The following is a 19312-nucleotide window of genomic DNA, read 5'->3' as shown; positions in this document are numbered from 1 at the left end:
GAAGGATGCTTTGTTGCGAAATAGGAAGCCAATTCTAGATTTAACTTTGGATTGGAGATATTTGATATGGGTCTGGAAGGAGAGTTTACAGTCTAACCAGACACCTAAGTATTTGTAGTTGTCCACGTATTCTAAGTCAGAGCCGTCCAGAGTAGTGATGTTGGACAGGCGGGCAGCGATCGGTTGAAGAGCATGCATTTAGTTTTACTTGTATTTAAGAGCAATTGGAGGCCACGGAAGGAGAGTTGTATGGCATTGAAGCTTGCCTGGTAGGCTGTAGGCTACTACTGGTAGTAGGGAATAGACCCCAACAATCAAAACGCAAACAATTCACAGTGAAGTTATGAAACAATGAATGTGCACAAATTAGCGGGAGAGAGATAATTCTGTAGAGAGAAGTGCATTGTGTGCTGCATGGTCAATCTGACATCTGCATTGGCCATGCAACATTTACCGTGATATGGCCTCTGCAGAAGTCAAGGTATTCAGACTGTACTAATTGCGATTTGCGGAGCAGCACAGAGCTGTTGTGAAGGAAGTTGTCAAGGAAGTGAGTTTGATTATACAAGATGTACCGCCCCCACCTACTGTCACCAAATATGTCAATGCGGAGCTATTCAGAGCACTCATTCTTCTAACATTTGGGAGTTTGCACAGCGGTGTGGTACAGAGCTCAATTTTGCCTTTGTATGCCTCCACAATTGTCACACCTTCCATATGGACAATGGCAACCGTCATTCAGAGCAGGTGAGTCCCACCCGTTTAGCAAAAAAAATTAAATGTTTGTTTTACATGTTATTTTGTCCGTTTTTAAACAATGTATACAAATAAATTGAGTTAAAACACTTTGTTTCCTTGAGTAAGGCAACCCCAGTGTTTCGGCCAAGCACAGTGCTTTCTGTGCTGGTGGGGCAGCCAGCTGGAAAATATGAAGCGTGGGGGGTGGTATGTTCTCTAGTTGCGCCGTGATAGCCTCGGTGGTCTGTCACTCACTCAAGGAGTCATCATCATGAATCAAGTCAACAATCTACTTAGAAGGATTAACATTGACATGCCATGGACCAGGAAAGGTTGAATACATTGACCATGCTGTCAATCCAGTATAACTTCTGCCACGTCCAAAACAACTGGAAACTCTCAAAATCTCAGACTTGAGCGAGTTCAAGGCAACTGGGAACTACGGAAAGAAAAAAAAAAACACAGCACCGACTGGAAAAATAAGTTGAGTGTATAAGTCAGGAGCTCGGGCCTCTTTCTAGAGCTCCGACCTGAAGATCGCTGATGTCAGGATTCAGGCCGAAGTCCTGAACAAATAGTTATATTGACTACATCCGTCCTAGCTCACTCATTAAGGTCTTAATCGAAATTACAGATTGCCTCTTATCCGCTCGTCATTCCCGTATGCAGTTTGTACATCTCAATTGTCAGTAGAAACAACATTTGTTTAACTAAGTCAGCCATGGTTTTTTTTAAAGGCAGTGAATGAGGCTGAATGAACTGTTTCACTGCCAGACAAAGCTCTGCTGATAGCCAGGTATAGCAGTGGTAAGGATTCATTCCATGGTGCTGAAAAGAAGGCTCTGCTCTTGGGACAGCTTTATGTAGGCATTAACAGTTTGTGGGCACCTTTTGCCATATAGTGCAATTAATGCATTGTTTATTGGTTTTGCTGGCAGGCATCTAAAAATATGCATTTTAAAAATGATATGGGGAGCTTGCCCCAAGATTTACATGCTAAAATCACCACTTCATATGGAGACTCAGACCACATTTTCGGATCAAGCATAAATTGGCTTTTAGTCTAGGCTTCCGCAATGGGGACAGCCCTAGTGTACCTACTACCTATATGAACACCAACGCATCATCTGTTTGCATGCCTGGTTGAGAGGTTCTTGAAGTGGAACCATGATAAAGGATATGAGAAGGGACTGTTTAAAGTGATCTGATATCCAAACACGGTGCCCTCTGGTGATTCACAGAACATGCCAGTTATTTATTGTTGTGCTATCTTCACCCAAACACAATAATACCTGATAAATTAGGTGTGCATCTGAAAACCTGTTTAAATGAAATAAAGAAGCACTAATTAATTTGAATATTTAATTGCAATTTATTATTACAGTACAACTTAGACCGAGTAGTATAAAAGAGTAATGACATGAAAATCAGGAACATACAAACTCAAGTGGACAATTTCTTTTCTTCAAACGTTCACTCAATTTTTAAAGTTGTTGTCATTGCTTGATTACCAATGCTAGTAAAGCTAATGTGGTGGTTTGACTTGTGGCTCAGGTCAGAGAACAGCCATTTCTGCTCTCTGCTGGTCAAAAGAGCAACAGCAGCACAACAAATCACTTCATAACGCTCGCTATCTCCATCTCGTTTCAATGTACCTGGCTGCAAGACCATGCTAAATGAATAACACAATGATAGGAGTGGGATGAAACAGGGGTAAACTAAATTGCATCAAGAAAAATAAAAAGACCTGTGGGACAATGGAAGGGTGGTCGTCGGGGCAGGTGTTCTCTGAGTGTGTGCATTGACGTTCTCTCACATTTCGGAGTAGTGTGGGTATTAAAATAGGAGTCGGAGGAGCCACTGGAAGCCATGTGGATGCGTTGTCTGTACAAGGGTGCATCAGTCTGTGTGTGGTCTAAGAGTCCTCATCTCCGTTGACACTGTCACCATCGTCGTCTCCATCCACATGCTCTCCTTCCTCCTCCTCTTCATCATCATCCTCCTCCTCCTCCTCTCTTTGTTGACTCTTCACCTGCGAGAGCATATTAGGTGCTGTGCGTATAAACACTCAAATTACACTGAACAAATATAAAATGCAACATATAGTGTTGGTCCCATGTTTCATGAGCTGAAATAAAATATACCAGAAATGTTCCATACGCGTTCTCTCTCAGATTGTGTGCAAATTGGTTTAGGTCCCTGTTAGTGAGCATTTCTCCTTTGCCAAGATAATCCAGAGACCTGACAGGTAAGCTGATTAAAACAGCATGATTATTACAAAGGTGCACCTTGTCCTGGGGACAATAAAACATCACAAAAACGTGCCGTTTTGTCAACGCAATGCCACAGGTGTCTCAAGTTGAGGGAGCATGCAATTGGCATGCTGACTGCAGGAATGTCAATCAGAGCTGTTGTCAGAGAACTGAATGTTAATTTATCTACCATAAGCTGCCTTTCAACGTCGTTTCAGAGAATTTGGCAGTACGTCCAACCAGCCTCACAACCACAGACCATGTGTAACCAAGCCAGCCCAGGACCTCCACATCTGGCTTCTTCACCTGTGGGATAGTCTGAGACCAGCCACCCAGACAGCTGATGACACTGGGTTTGCACAACCAAAACATTTCTGCACAAACAGAAACCATCTAAGGAAAGCTCATCTGCGTGCTCGTTGTCCTCACCAGGGTCTTGACCTGACTGCAGATCGGGGGTCGTAAACGACTTCAGTGGGCAAATGCTCACCTTCGATGGCCACTGGACAAGTGTGCTCTTCACAGATTAATCCCAGTTTCAACTCTACCGGGGCAGATGGCGTCATGTGGGCAAGCAGTTTGCTGTGCCCATGGTGCCGGTGGTGTTATGGTTTGGGGAGGTATAAGATACTGACAATGAACACAACTGCATTTTATCAATGGCAATTTGAATGCACAGAGATACAGTGACGAGATCCTGAGGGCCATTGTCGTGCCATTCATCCGCCCCCATCATCTCATGTTTCAACATGATAATGCACGGCCACATGTCGCAAGGCCCTGTACACAATTCCCCCCGGAAGCTGAAAATGTCTCAGTTCTTCCATGGCCTGCATACTCAGACATGTCTCCCATTGAGCATGTTTGCGATCGATGTGTATGACTGTGTTCCAGTTCCCGCCAATATCCAGCGACTTCGCACAGCCATTGAAGAGGAGTGGGACAACATTCCACCGGCCAAAATCAACAGCCTGATCAACTATGCAAATGAGATGTCGCGGTGCATGAGGCTAATATTGGTCACCCCAGATATTGACTGGTTTCCTGATCCACGCCCCTACCTTTTATTAATGTATCTGTGACCAACAGTCATGTGAAATCCATAGATTAGGGCCAAATTAATTTATTGCAATTTACTGATTTCCTTATATGTACTGTAGCACAGTAAAATCTTTAAAGCTGTTGCATGTTGTGTTTACATTTTTGATCAGTGTTAAACACACTTCAACATACTGCCATTCATCAATATGTTTTCTCCTCTTCCCCTCCCTCGTTTCTTCCATCTCACCTCCTCCTCTTCCAGCAGATCCCCCTCCTCAGAGTCGTTGAGATCCTCCCTCTCCCTCTTGATGCTCTCCTCCTTCTTGATGCTGCAGTGCTGCTGTGAGGACACCTGTCCAGGCTCAGGCTTTGCACCCTTCTCATCTGCTCGCAGAAAGAGCATGATCCGGGTCAAACAAGCCAGAGAAAAAGTCGTCAAAAGTTGAAAAATGAAATCACTTATCTGTACATACAAGTCATAGGAATGCTGAGATTGCCGGTATACATACAGAGTACAAACCAGCTCATTCATGTTATAAAAGATGACTGTCCATGTAACCTGGTTCAAACATCTACCATATAACCCTGAAGGAGGCATTGTATGCCAATACATTGGTTGCTATACCCATTAAATGTTTGGGAGCATAGTGTGCGACTTTCTTTTTATAAAAGCATTGATCACATGGTTAAGGTGACACTCCTACACCCTACCTGACTTCTTCCTGTGGTCCTTCTCCATGCGTTCTAGGCTCTCCAGCAGGTAGTCTACTTTGTGTTTAATCATTGTCAGCTCCTTCTTGATGGTCTGCAGGTCATCTGTTTTCACTGAGAGAAAGAAAAGAGACGGATAAAGGTTTAAGAGATTGACCCCAATACCTTATGAAACTCTGTATGCGGTGCTGCGAGAGTAACCTTCATTAGCAACATACGATTAACCTCAAGCCCTGCACTGTGAGCATCAGGGCATAAAAAAAATATTTTTTGGTCCACCAGCCACACCTTCTTTTCTCTCTAAAATACAAAAAAAAAACGTGTATTATTTCTAAAACAAATGTATTACTAGTAAGAAGTAATGGGTTATTGTTTAATTTCATTATGTGACCTGAGTCTTAACCAAAATATCACAGATGAGACAAAACATTTCAGCTGCCCCTTAAGGACGGGAGGTTACCGTGGTAACACGACTTGTCATGTTTGTGCATGTGAGATTGAGTCTGACTAGTATAAGCATGGTCTTCTCTTCCCTAGCAGTTGAAACCCAAACATAGGTTGTTATTCTATCTTGTGAACAAAACAATGTAAATAGCCAAGAAACAAGGACAAGGTCTCACCTCAGTAGACTGGTTTCAAATAAATTAGACCAACTTTTATGCCTATTGCGCAGAGCTTCTAAAAATGAATCTGTCACTCAGCTCTTCAAATGCACACAGCCTCCAGCCAGGCAGTGATGCAGCGCGAGGAATAAGCTATTATAGGATTCGTAGAGCTTTGACTTTGTGCAATTAATTTACCAGCTATGAAGCAAAAATGGCCAGAAATACTTTATAACAGTTACTGCAGCATTTGACTATAAATGGGATCATACTGGACTTTCTATTCGCAAATGAAAGTGAAATGCTCGCACTGTGGAGCTCTTGACCACCCGCCAGGTGAAATAGTCATCTTACCCGCCAAAATCTACCCGCATTTAGCAGGTGTTAATTTTAGTCCCTGGTGAGCATTGGCAGCAGGTGTTAATTTTAGTCCCTGGTGAGCATTGGCAGCAGGTGTTAATTTTAGTCCCTGGTGAGCATTGGCAGCAGGTGTTAATTTTAGTCCCTGGTGAGCATTGGCAGCAGGTGTTAATTTTAGTCCCTGGTGAGCATTGGCAGCAGGTACTGCATGAAGGTGCTACAAATAGTCCACTGGGCAATGTGCAAGTTTACTGTGCTAGTTGAGTGGCTAGAGCAGAGGGGGCTGGGCACTGACTTGTTCTTGAGGATGCCCTCTGGCTGCTCTTGGAGGAAGAGGAGAAACTGGCCTTGCTGCGGCGGCTGCCCCCTCCAGTCATGCTGACCCGCGGGCGCTTGGACGGGATCACTGCTCGGGACAAGGGTGGAGGAGGAGGGGGCACACGGGATGGGTACGAGTACACTCTGAGAATAGAAGAGCGAGTATTGAATGAACAGACTACTGCCTTTACACTAATTCCTCTTGGATATTGAGTTATCTACACTGAACAAAAATATAAAAATGCAACGTGTTGGACCCAAATTTCACGAGCTGAAATATATCCCAGAAATTTTCCATACGCACAAAATGCTTCATTCTCTCATCTTGTGCACAAATTTGTTCACATCCCTGTTGGTGAGAATTTCTCCTTTGACAATATAATCCATCCACCTGACAGCTGTGGCATATCAAAAAGATGATTACACAGCTATGTTACACAGGTGTACCTTGTGCTAGGAACAATAAAAATCCACTAAAATGTGCAGTTGTCACATAACACAATGCCACAGATGTCTCAAGTTGAGGGAGCATGCAATTGGCATGCTGACTGCAGGAATGTCCACCAGAGCTGCTGCTAGATTTTAATGTTGTTATTTTCTCTACCAGAAGCCATGTCCAAAGTCGTTTTAGACGTCGTGTCCAACCAGCCTTACAACCGCAGACCATGTGCATGGCGTCGTGTGGGCGAGCGGTTTGCTGATGTCAATGTTGTCAACAGTGTCCCATGGTGGCGGTGGAGATATGGTATGGGCAGGCATAAGCTACTGAAAATTAAAACAATTGCATTTTATTGATGACAATTTGAATGTACAGAAATACTGTGACGGGATTGTGAGGCCCATTTTAAGGAATCTCTGAACAACAGATGTATATCTGTATTCCCAGTCAAGTGAAATCCATAGATTAGGGCCTAATTTATTTATTTCAATATATGAACTGTAACTAGGACTGCGGTGGTCACATTTCATCAGCCGGTGATTGTCAAGCAAATAACTGGTCAGTCTCACGGTAACTGACCGTTAATTAACATTAAGCATCTCCTGGCTTCCACACATAGCCTACAAGCCAATGATGCGGACCTTTGGAACATCTATATTTATAGCCTACACCTTCACAATAAATCCATTATTTATTTTAGACCAGTCTAAAGAAGAAAGATATGAAGAAAGTGTAGTCTATTTCAGAAGAACATAATGACAACTCAGAGTATGTTATGTCCTGATCTGGCTATGCCAAATGGCTGTGGGCTACACTAGTTCATTTAGCAGACAAGATTTTCTTAGAATTCCATGGCATTATTTTATAGTATGAAGAATACAATTGAACAAAGCTGAATGAAATAGAAAGGATATTTTCTCCAAACAATGAGGGAGTGCACCTCTTCTTGTTGAGAGGTTACGAAATAGCTATTCCTTTATGCTTAATTTAGAGTTCTTAATGTAACTTTAGTTGTTCTACAAACATTGCGCTATATGTTTAGATTTTTAACCCTTGTGTAGACTTATATTTCACTCAACCCCTAAAATAAAAGCAGCTTCATTGAATTTTAAACCCCAAATCTATTTTGCATCAAGAAACAACCCATCATTCATCAAACGTTGTGAATATCTGGGTTTTCCCTCTGCACAATGCAGAAAGACTGCATTTAATCAGTGGACACCACTCGTTTTTACTACAACACACCTGTCAATTATTATTATTACTGCATAGTTGTAAACAATAATATTTTAGCAAGAGATAGCACTTGTATAGCCTAAGAAAGTAGTTTAGAATGCATTTTATTGAAGGGAAACAGTCTTGAACTTTTTTTGCAACATAGTGATATATTCTTATATACTGTACAATGAGGAGCTCAACTACAAAATACTAGTCCATTTAAAAACAAAACAAAACATTGCCCCCACCCACAAGGTGTATGAACAATAAATATGATTAAAATAAGATACAAAACACAAAACAAAAATCAATAAACTCTAATCAGCACATGTAGGACAATATGCAAGTGAATGCATGGTCTTTGCAGATGTATTTCTCACATGTGCAGCACATAGTATTTATTTTACAGTCCTTCTTTGGGGGGGCAGAATTTGCATCTCCTCCTCTTGCCTGCCCCAGCTGCAGGGAGTGCCTGCCCCAGCTGAACAGCTTTCACAAGTGCTGCAGAGGCTGCTGTAGTCCAGGATAATGGCTGGCTTCCTGTCCTCACGATCACTGATCTCAGCCGTTTTGTGCAGTGTGTTTCAGGAGGACCACATTCTTGTTCCTCTTTGGGAGGTAAGAAACTAGAGTGGTGGGGGTGAAGGCAAGCTGATGAGAAGTTCTCTCTCCCCCTTGTTGCGAGGAGTGCAGGGGGAGCTCAGGCTTGTTCTTTCTAACTGTGCCAACCATGGTGATCTTCCTCTTCAGGAGCTACTGGCTGAGTTCAATCAGTAGCACACAATCTCAATTTCTCTGTGTGTGTCTTTGTGGTGTATAAATAATCAAAATTGACCCGAAGACAATCTTTATACCCTGGTGGTGTACAGCCTTCATGGAAATATGAACAAAGGCGATGTTTCACTTTTTCTAATGTTGGTCACTCTAGGAAAAGTCACCAACTGCGAGCGTCCTTATCCCGTTCCGACGTGCATATTGAAGATATTGGAAGAACAATCCACATTTACTTTGTCAGCCAACAAGATGAGTAAGCCTAACGAACAGCAAAAGCACTAGCCTGTCAATCTACTATCCCGCATAGTACATAGGTTGACCTATTCTATTCTGTGTGAGAAATAAATATTCCAAAAATAGTCTGGGACAGTTGTGGGATGCAGTAGATCCCAAATTAATACAACCATGACCATCAATTTTTTTTTTTTACATAATATGGCTGATGCAACAGATCAGAACGTTTAGCTTAAAATACTGATAAACTATTAGGCTATTTTTTCACATTATAAGTGCAGCAATGCACACAGGGTAGAAGGCTATATGCGCGCATATTCCATTAGCGGAAAACACCATTATCAAAAGTGTATTTTTATGGTGAAAATGATCTTCCCCAAACTTGAAATTCACACGCTGCATATGTATGCCAGTTAGGCTCTACACCCCTTGTAAAGCGGATTAATGTTCTTAATTTTAATAAGTTATTTTGCCACTTTAGTTGTGATACAAACCTTATTAAAACATATGGCTATGTGAAAGGTTACATGAGGTTCGGGACTATGAATCGAAAAAGGTCTCAAAAAAGGTCATTGTTTTTTATGCTGGGCATCATTCACAAGTGATAGGCTTTTATATTGTCATCTATCAGACTATTCTTGATTGAATCTGGTCTTTACATACACTAAATAATATGTGTGAAACTTGTTTTGATTTAGAATGGACCATTATCATGCACCTGTATCGAAACAGAGGCAGCGGAAAAAATACATGTAATCTATGCACTTAAATAGCGAATGGAGGATGCTTTTCCCCGTGGCTTATTTTCATGCCAGCCAGGCTATACTTCTGTTGTAAATATAAGCAACGTGCTTAATATTAGGAAAGTTGAGAAATAAATATAATAGGCCTAGCCTATAGAAAGCTGATTCTCCTATTTTTAGTAGAGGCCATCACTCCGTTTTCAGACAATTGCATAGCCTATTGAAATGTTGCGCAATATGAGCTCATGGGCTCTCATAAAGTGTTTGATTGGATTTTCGAATACATTTGTATTGATGTCAGAGTGATTAGAGGGACAGAGAGCTGAGTACCCGGCAGTTAGCAAGTTTGGTAGGCTACTAATGACCAGCATCAGAGCTTGGAGAAGCCTAATTACCGTGACTTAACGGTCACATGGAATTTGACTGCCTTCATGACTCGTGTGTGTGTGTGTGTGTGTGTGTGTGGCGGTAATACACACCGAAAACAGCCCCAACAGTAACTCTGTTAGTAAAATTTGTAAAATTGTTGCGTTTATATTTTTGTTCAGTATAGGTAAAATAGAGCTAAAACATAGGATGTGGGAACAGACAAAGCACTAGACTCACCGGTCATAGTAATCTCTGTGGAAGTCATAGTCCAGATCAAACGTGGGACTACTGTGGGAAGAAGAAAAAGAGCTGTCAAAATAAGATACACGTATGCAGTGGAGAAGAGGAATTATCAGAGTAAGATTTGGAGACCCAGAGGAGGTTCAAAATATTAGATATTTAAAAATGGGATTCTTTACATTGAATCAGACCTGTACATTTCTCCCGCCGAGCGCTTTGCGGTCTTTGACCTGTGGGGTTTGGGTTCTCCAGCCAAGTTAATGTCTGAGGAAGAGAGAGATAGTTGGCAGTTGGAAATACAATCTTTATTCATATTCAGTCTATTACAGAGGCACCTTTAAAAAAAATATATATAAAAAAATACTCTTATTCTCCACAAGCAGGTCGGGTTTGGTCAGGTCAGTTTTTCACAATACCCATAGAACCGTGAGTTTGAGGCATTGCTCACCAGCCCCAGGCTGGCATTAGTCCTTACCTAGCACCTGTCCCACGATCATGCGTCCATCCTCGGCCCCTACAGCGGCCCGGGCACATCTTTCGTTGGCGAACTGGACGAAGGCAAAGCCCTTGTGCACAGAACAGCCCACGATCTTGCCGTACTTGCTGAAGATTGCCTCCACGTCTGCCTTGGTGACCAGGAGCGTGTTGAGGTTCCCGATAAAGACCCGCGAGTTCAGCGAGCGCGGGTCCGTCTTGTTGGTCACGTTGCTGGCCATCAGGCTGCTGGTGGTGGGGGACAGACTGGTGGAGGAGGGGAGACGGGTGAAACCAATTATTAACTGTCAATACAAGATAAAACTACTCAACCATATTTATATACAAACAACACGAGTGTCAAGAAATGTTCAGAATGAACACAGTTGACCTTGTTCAGTGTAATATTATATCAACAGTATCACCAAAATATGTAAAATAGTTTAAGCATCTCATGCTCCAGCCATGTAGCTTGCACAAATGTGTTTGTGGCGTATCTTAATCAGTCTCTGATGTCCCATGTGTTGGTAATGTAACAACCATTAACCTTAAAGGGATACTTTGGATCTTGGCAATTAGACCCTATATCTACTTCCCCATAGTCAGGTTCATTTGTGGATACCATTGCTGTCTGTGTCCAGTATGAAGGAAGTTCAAGGTAGTTTTGCGAGCCAATGCTAACTAACGTTAGCCATAGACTTTGTCATTGCGCATTCTGATAGCATGTATAGTAGATACCAACGGACTTCCAGTCATTATGCTAACACTAGTTAGCATTGGTTCGGAAAACTACCTCGAACTTCCTTCATACTGGACACAGAGACATAACAATGGTATCCACAAGTTAATCTGATTCTGGGGAAGTAGATAAAGGGCCTCATTGCCAAAATCCCCAAGTATCCCTTTAATATTGGTAGTACATATGTCTAGTGTTGTGCATATGGCACAAATCCAGAAGGTCCTGCTGTAAAAAAAGATCCAGGATAAGCACAATAAGTAGTCAGACAACTTCTATTAGCATATGTGAAAAATACCATAACGTCGTATTTATGCAGACATACAGAAGCTGCACACCCCATTTCATTCACAAACCAAAACTCATTCAATAGCTTAATACAATTCACATTTCCAGGAAGAAACGGATGCACACGGGTGTCCATGACTTCAGACAACAGCAGTGTGGAAGGGGGCAATGTGTGTATTCCAATCCACCTGTAGCAGGTTGTTGCAGGGTTTGTTTCATATTGCCTGAATTGCACATCTAGGGCCATAGTTAACAAGTGTCTCAAAGTAGTAAATGGATAAGTGCTTGAACATTGAGAATGTCACGCTATGGCCTACTATTTAGCACTGTAAGCATATGGTCGGGAAAGGGCTTGAGTGTGTACAAATTAGGTGCTTATAATACTAGTGGCACATGTGGTAATTTAAGGAAAGCTGAGCAAAGGAGTTTGGGCACAATCGGACGTTAAGGAGTGAGATCTCACTGGCACTGCATACAACCTGAGTGTCAAAAAAGGAGACGTTAACAACCGTTTGGGGTTAAATAACCAATCACTCACTCCATAGCGTCTGTGTGCAGGGCGATCGTCTGTCAGTCAGTCAGTTCTGACACTGAGCGCAGGGCCAGTGTGTGCGGGCAGGTGTCTTGGGTGCTCTCAGCAAAAACTACAACTTCATCAGCACCCTCTCAGAACGCAGAACTTCGCCCCCACGACTTATACTGAGGCGGGCGACAGAGAACACACCTCAGTGACATTGTATGTACAGGGTTATTACAGTCTTACCTGGTTGGGTTTTGTACATAATTCAATTATGAGCCAAATGCAGAGAAAAACAGGGTTCAGGGCAATCCTATAGAGGAGCACATTCAGGGGACACTTTCTGCTATTGATGTGTAACTGCCTAGCCTATCAACTTGTTTAGGAGATGCAATATACTTCAAGTTATTTTAATGACAGATTATGCAACAGCAGCAATATGTTGATATATTTATTTTATTACGGGTCAGGCATCCATTGCAAGACTAAGTTCCAGCGACAGACAGTGGGCCTAGACATGCTTAGCTCTAATTGCAATTAAGGGAATAAGCAATAGGAGCTAATGTGGTAATAGCTAAGGAGTCATAAAATGTACTAGATGGGCAGTCATGTGTGATGCACACAGGGAAATAACATTGGGACATTATGTTGCATGAACACACTGAGAAGCTAAATAGTCTGAACGTAAAAGAGGACAAGCAGGCCTATGCCTACTTGAGGATTTCCCCACAGGGAATGTTCTATGCAGGGGCCACCAGAACACTCAAGCTGCTTATGGGCCTTCAGCAGGTGGTGTGCACTTCAAGGACTTGGTGTGAGTACTGTAGAGCTGAAGGTCCCGACTCCCTTATTTCAAGCAACCCAAGTGGACAATTATAACATTTGTCAGAGCAGGTATTTTGCATTTACCCCCCCCCTTGTTTTACACTGCTGCTACTCACTGGTTTGTTATCTATGCACTTTACCCCTACCTACACGTACAAATTCTCTCACCTAACCGGTACCACCCCCCCCACATCGACGCGGTACTAGTACCCCCTGTATATAGCCTTGTTATTTAAATGTTAATTTTTTTTAACCTTAGGTTTAGTAAATATTTTCTTAACTGCATTGCTGTGTGTAAAGGCTGTGTGTAAAGTCCATTTGCCCAAGGAGAGCTGCTGCATCAAAGGACATGGCCTCCACAATCACCCAACCTCAACCCAATTGAGATTGTTTGGGATGAGTTGGACCGCAGAGTGAAGGAGAAGCAGACACAAGCATTCCTGGTGAAAGTTGGTTGAGAGAATGCCAAGAGTGTGCAAAGCTGTCAAGGCAAAAGGTGGCTACTTTGAATAATATCAAATACAAAATATATTTTTGATTTGAGACACTTTTTTGGTTACTACATGATTCCATATATATGTTATTTCATAGTTTTGATGTAGCATAGACTCGTGATGTACCGATTACATTTTTGGCCGATATCTTCCTTCCCAAAAAAGAAATTGAGTGATAAAATTTTAGCAACATTTTAAGCATTCTAGAACAGTTAAATAATACACACACATAGCAGACATCACTACAGTCCATGGTTTGAATCCAGTCTATCACACCCGGCTGTGGTTGGTAGTCCCATAATTGGGATTGGGTGGTGCAAAATTTGCACAGCGTTTAGCCAGGGTAAGCCGGTGAAGAACAAATTCTTATGCCGACTTGCCTAGTTAAATAAAGGTTACACATACCAAAAAGTTATTTTGTTGGCATTTACATATGTACCCATTACTAGCAAAAAAAATCTAAACCTTTTTCACTTACTTGCTGTGTCGTTCATTTGTTCAGTCGTTTCATTCTCAACCAGGATTTCATCATACAGTACATGTCAAGCAGTGAAGCTACAGCTGTCGGTCCGTGGCCTCTTACTCGGTGCGCACTCTCACTGTGTCCGTTTCCAACTTGTCCAGCTGTGCATGTAACATTTCACATAAACCCTGTTGCTTGTCTGCGTCGACGTAGCGGTCCTTGTACATAGCATTGAGAATGGTGGCGACACAGTAGTGAGAATGCCACCGAATCGCTTGTTCACAGCCTGTGTGGACAGTTTTGCTGAGCAGGCATTTCAATGCCATGAGAGGGTATCACATCTGCTGCAAGGGCAGTTGATCTTTCGAGTCAGTTGTTCGCACATTCTTTAGCATGCAATATGGCATTCCTCAGTACGAAATCCATGATGACACACTGTGCTGTCGGACTCAGCATGCTCAGGGGGCTGATATAGCTGGTCCAAATGTCAGTCGTGAAGCTAATAGCAGCGTCGCTATTACTGTGTAACTCTGGTAGGGCAAAAAAAAAAATAGCGCACTTGGTAACGTTAAAAAGCAACGTCGGTATCGGCCCGATGTCTAGTTTAACACCGATGTGCAAAACCGATGTCCATACATATAATGTAGGTAATATAATATGACGTAATGTCCACTTAAAATGTATCCCTACACGTGCAACACAGCATTCCTAACCTAGCCCACAATGTCTGCTGTGTGGATCGAGCAGTCAACAAGTCAAGCAGTCATTTGAAAGAGTAAGAACATTTCAGCGAGACAACTCCATTAATGCCAAGATAATGGAATTCATTGCCCTTGACAATTAACCGTTCTCTGTCGTGGGTGATGTTGGCTTTCGCCGACTGGTCGAGCACCGGTACACACTAACGTTACCAAGTGCGCCATTTCAGATGTTGCCCTGCCGGAGTTACACAGGAATCGCACCACTACTATTAACTTCACAACTGGCATTTGGACCAGCGACATCAGCCCCATGAGCATGCTGAGTGACAGCACAGTGGGTCGTCGGATTTCGTACTGAGGAAAGTCATATTGCATGCTCATGAATGTGCTGGTTGACATACCGCTGCTGCCATTTCAATGGCATTTCAGAACATGAACACGCTAGCTCCATTCGAACAACTGACTCGAGAAATAAGCTCATCAACTGCGCTTGCAGCAGACGTGATACCCTTTGTTAAAGCATTGAAATGCCTGCTCAACAAAACTGTCCACACAGGCTGTGAACAAGCGAGGCAGTGGCATTCTCGCTTTACTGTGTCGCCACCATGCTCGATGCTCTGTACAAGAACCGCTACGTCGATGCAGACAAGCAACAGGGTTTATGTGAAATGTTACATGCACAGCTGGACAAGTTGGAAACGGACACAGTGAGAGTGAGCACAGAGGAAGAGAGGAGTCGGACAGACAGAAATGAAACTTCACTGCTTGACATGTCCTGTATGATAAAATCCTGGTTGAGAATAAAGCGACTGAACAACGAAACAGCACAGCAAGCAAAATAAATGGGTTTTGATTATGTTTTACTGGTAAAATGAGGACATACGTAAATGCCAACAAAATAACTATTGGGTCAGTGTGGTGTGTGTGTAACCAAGGCAAGTCAGTGAAGAACAAATGTATTAATTTATAATGACAGCCTACCCTGGCCAACGTTGGACCAATTGTGCACCGCCCTATGGGACTCCCAATCACAGACGGATGTGATACAGCCTGGTTTCGAACCAGGGTCTGTAGTGGATGCATCTGGCACCGAGTTTCAGTGTCTTAACACACATGGACGCAGTGGTCTAACTATTTAACTGTACTAGAATGCCGCTAAAATATCTGCAACTTTTTTTTGACAAGGAAAATTTTGGAATTTGACAAATTCCATCTTGGTGTTTCACTAATTTCATATCAAAGATCAAATGGATGTGGTAGGCCTCAAATCTTTTTATTCAGCTGAAGCAAGCCCACAAATTTACAGGAAATGTATATTCTAGTTTAGGCAATTTTAGCTACTTTAGAAGTGTTTACTTTTCAGACTGAGAAGCATCTATTGAGTTGCAATGCCCAACACATTGGATGCCCAACATCAGATGTTGCTCAAACGGAGTTTCACAGTATTTTTGGAAAGCACATCCATGAGCTACTTGCTATGGGTGTCACCGCTATTAGCTTCATGACTGACATCTGGACCAGCGATGTCAGCCTCGTGAGCATGCTGAGTCTGACAGCAAAGTAGGTCGACGAGGATTTCGTACTGAGGAGAGCTGTATGCATGCTCAAGAATGTGCTGGTTCTCATACCGCTGCTGCCATTTGAGAACATGAACACGCTAGCTCCATTCGAACAACTGCGTCTGCAGCAGATGCGATATCCTCTGTCATGGTATTGAAATGCCTGCTCAAAACTGCCAGTTATCACAAATTGCAAAAGTACTCTACCAGAGGCTGTGAACAAGCGATGCCGTGGCATTCTCTCAGCCTCTTTACGGTGTCGCCACCATGCTTGATGCTAGGTACAAGGACCGCTACTTCAATACAAGAAACAGGGCTTACATAAATGTTACACAGCTGGACAAGATAGAAACGGACACAGTGACACCGAGGAAGAGGCCATGGACAAACCTGAAACTTTACTGCTTCAAATCCTGGTTGCGACTGAACAACTGGACAATGAAACAGCAAGTAATTTAAATAAATAGGTTGATTATTTTACCGGTAATGGGGACATACGTAAATGCCAACAAAACAACTTTTTGATCAGAACGTTTCAACCAACTAAAATTTTAAATAAATCGGTATTGTTTTTTTGGCAAGGAAAATATTGGATATCGGTAAAAAAGAAAATATATTGGTGCTTCCCTAATGTGCAGGTAAAACAACCCAATGTTTTTCTCCCAGGACAAATTAGAATGCAACAGCAAGCTAACTAAATGTCCATGAATGTGTCTAGGGAGACAAATCAACATGCACACACAGACTGTTTAGTCATCATGTTAGAATGTTGAAGAAATAAATCCCTTTAAAAATTTGACAAAAAGCTTAGAGCAACTGCTCCTAAAACCTCTCATTTAGATAAGAGCATACGAGGAATAGATATGAGTCAGAAACACTACAAATTGACTACGTGTAAATAGGATAATTGGACATAAAGTAAAGTCTCATTCAAAACAGAGTTTTGTACCAAAGTATTTCACAAGGTAAATGAAAGTTGGGTTCATTTCAATCCTGCCCAAAGCACACAAGTAATTAAGAAAAGTATAAAATATATCAAAAAAAGTTGTCTACAAAGCACAATGATCCTGACCTCTACGCACATTTTAAAGTTCGAATTACACTTCTAGCTTAAACGTGTACGACAAATACCGCTTCAAATAACAATTAGTATGACAAATATTTAAAGTGGAACTTTTTCCTCACTTGTCCCAGTAATTAAACACCAACAACCTGATCATTCAATGCCGAGGTCTCTGGCAGGGAGGGGCCTGAGGGAAAGCACCACTTCCAAAGTAATTGTAACTACTGTGCTAGCTATTATCAAAATGGAGAGTGGACTGTCAATGTCGTTTGAGCTGCACCTACCGCACTATTTTTTAAGCCATCTGGAACAGTTTGAAAAACACACCCCTAGCCAGGAAGGTCTAAGTAAACTCACAATCTGCACACTGTAATAAAACATTAATATAAAAGCTGTGATCTAGCTAGCTATACCTTGGTTTAGGGTCCAGCAAAGTGAGACTGAGTAAGGACAGAGTACATAACTGCATTATTCATAAAGTAACGTTTAATTAGTGGTAACAAAAAGTACAAATGTCTTTGTTTTCTGCCACATTGTTAATATTATCTAAGTAAAATATAAAATGACGTAACTATGTGAAAAACGTGTCCAGAGAAAGGTGGCCAACCAGCATTTCTTGCAGAAAAAAATAATTCCCGCAAAAATAGCGTTCCTGTATCAGTCTTTCTGTGGACATCCAAGGACTCCAAAACCAGCTAATCAATCACAAAAATGTAAAAACCACCACAGGACAAAATCAAGGTTCAACAGGGAAGATTGCTAGTAAAAAATGTTAGCGTTAAAAACAGATTCCACAAGGTTAACTCGTTGGCTATGCTGCAAGCTAAAGTTAACCAGCCAAACTAACTAACGTTAGCTGCAAAACGGCTGCAGTGCAGCGTGTTATTGTCCAGACAAAGCGCGTTATTCGCAGATAGTCATAAAATTAACTAGCTCGGCTTACACAATCATGAACTCAATTTGCAAGACAAAGGAGATGGCAAAAAAGCTAGCAAAAATGTTAAGGATCCTTCTAGCCAGCATTTTGCCGGGCCAACTAGCTAGCTAGCTTGCTAAAACGCTAATGGAACCAAAGTCAGTAAGTATATCAGTATGTTTAGAAACTGTTATGGAACCATGATGAGCTAACTAAGTTAGCTAGCTAACCGCTCGCTCAAATAGAAAAATAAATGGCGTTAAAAAAATAAAATTCCAAAAGATATTGCAGTCAGAGAAAAAAAAACAGTCTTGAATCAAAATACTCACCAGGAGCTTAAAGGTTAAAATGACTTATTTCAGCAAAATGTCAATATAGTGCTGAGGTACTCTTCTTGTAGCTATAAGAAACTGGTTACACCCTGCACGAAATGGCGCCGCACATAAAGGGGAGGGAGTCAAGACATGTATTAAATCAAATATTATCTATATTGACAAGATAGTCGACTGACCGCTCTAACAATGGAATTACATGTCCGCAAAAGTAGAATGGAGGCGCGATCAGGTGGGAACATTCTAGCCAATGAGAGGGCAGATTCGCGTGTGAACGACGGTCACAACTCTGAAATAAAATCGTTTTTCTCAAAGTTACTGGAATGCCACGTGGACCCACCTATATCAGAATGTGTAACAACATAAACATTACGAAACGAGTAATCGATCAAATAAGCCTCACGTAGCGAATTCAATTCCATGTTTAGTTGACCAAATTCGACACTCTTCTCATAGTCCTCCGGTGGGGGGGACCACTTGGTCTACTTGTCGGGCGGATTTAAGCCTCTCGCTTCGCCTCTTCCTATCTGACTAAATCCGCCTTTGTAGACACCTATCTGATTGGCTACTCGTTATAAAACCCAAGCCGTTCCTGTCAGTGGTTGATTACAATGTCTGTCACCTGCTTTTTTTGTTATAACCTTGCAGCTGATAGGTCGTGTTGATCAGGGTCAAGCTTGTGTTCAAATCGCAAGACCTCTCCCAACAGAAGTGGTATTCCAATTTGGAGGACACAATTTCTTTCCAAAGGATTTCTCACGACGCACACACACAAAACATTTGCTTGAGGCGTCACTACCGACACCCTGGTTTGATTCCAGACTGTGTCACAGCCGGCTGTGATTGGGAGTCCAACAGGGCAGCGCACAATTGGCCCAGCGTCGTCTGGGTTTAGCCGGTGTAGG

At 42.1% G+C, this 19312-nt stretch overlaps 1 protein-coding gene across 5 annotated transcripts; it reads right to left on the bottom strand.

Moving 5' to 3' along the window:
- Positions 1-2086: 2086 nt before the first annotated feature.
- LOC135559000 (heterogeneous nuclear ribonucleoprotein C-like) lies at positions 2087-18902 on the bottom strand. 5 transcript variants are annotated; one of them, XM_064993284.1, is made up of 9 exons: positions 18748-18902; positions 12076-12236; positions 10515-10780; positions 10219-10303; positions 10037-10087; positions 6000-6166; positions 4743-4856; positions 4279-4415; positions 2087-2770 (listed from the first exon to the last, which is right to left on the bottom strand). In XM_064993284.1, the coding sequence occupies exons 2-9, from the start codon at positions 12078-12080 to the stop codon at positions 2654-2656; spliced, it is 942 nt and encodes a 313-aa protein (XP_064849356.1). In that variant the 5' UTR covers positions 12081-12236; positions 18748-18902; the 3' UTR covers positions 2087-2653. The 5 variants fall into 5 exon arrangements, with proteins under 5 accessions (XP_064849356.1, XP_064849357.1, XP_064849355.1 ...); XM_064993285.1 differs by having other exon boundaries at positions 18811-18902; XM_064993283.1 differs by lacking the exon at positions 18748-18902 and adding an exon at positions 18405-18741.
- Between the last annotated feature and the right edge of the window lie 410 nt (positions 18903-19312).

The sequence above is a fragment of the Oncorhynchus masou genome, chromosome 17, assembly GCF_036934945.1.
Source record: "Oncorhynchus masou masou isolate Uvic2021 chromosome 17, UVic_Omas_1.1, whole genome shotgun sequence".
Taxonomy (NCBI): Eukaryota; Metazoa; Chordata; class Actinopteri; order Salmoniformes; family Salmonidae; genus Oncorhynchus; species Oncorhynchus masou.
The sequence above is the reverse complement of the archived record's forward strand: the minus strand, read 5'-3'. Positions and strand labels throughout refer to the sequence as shown.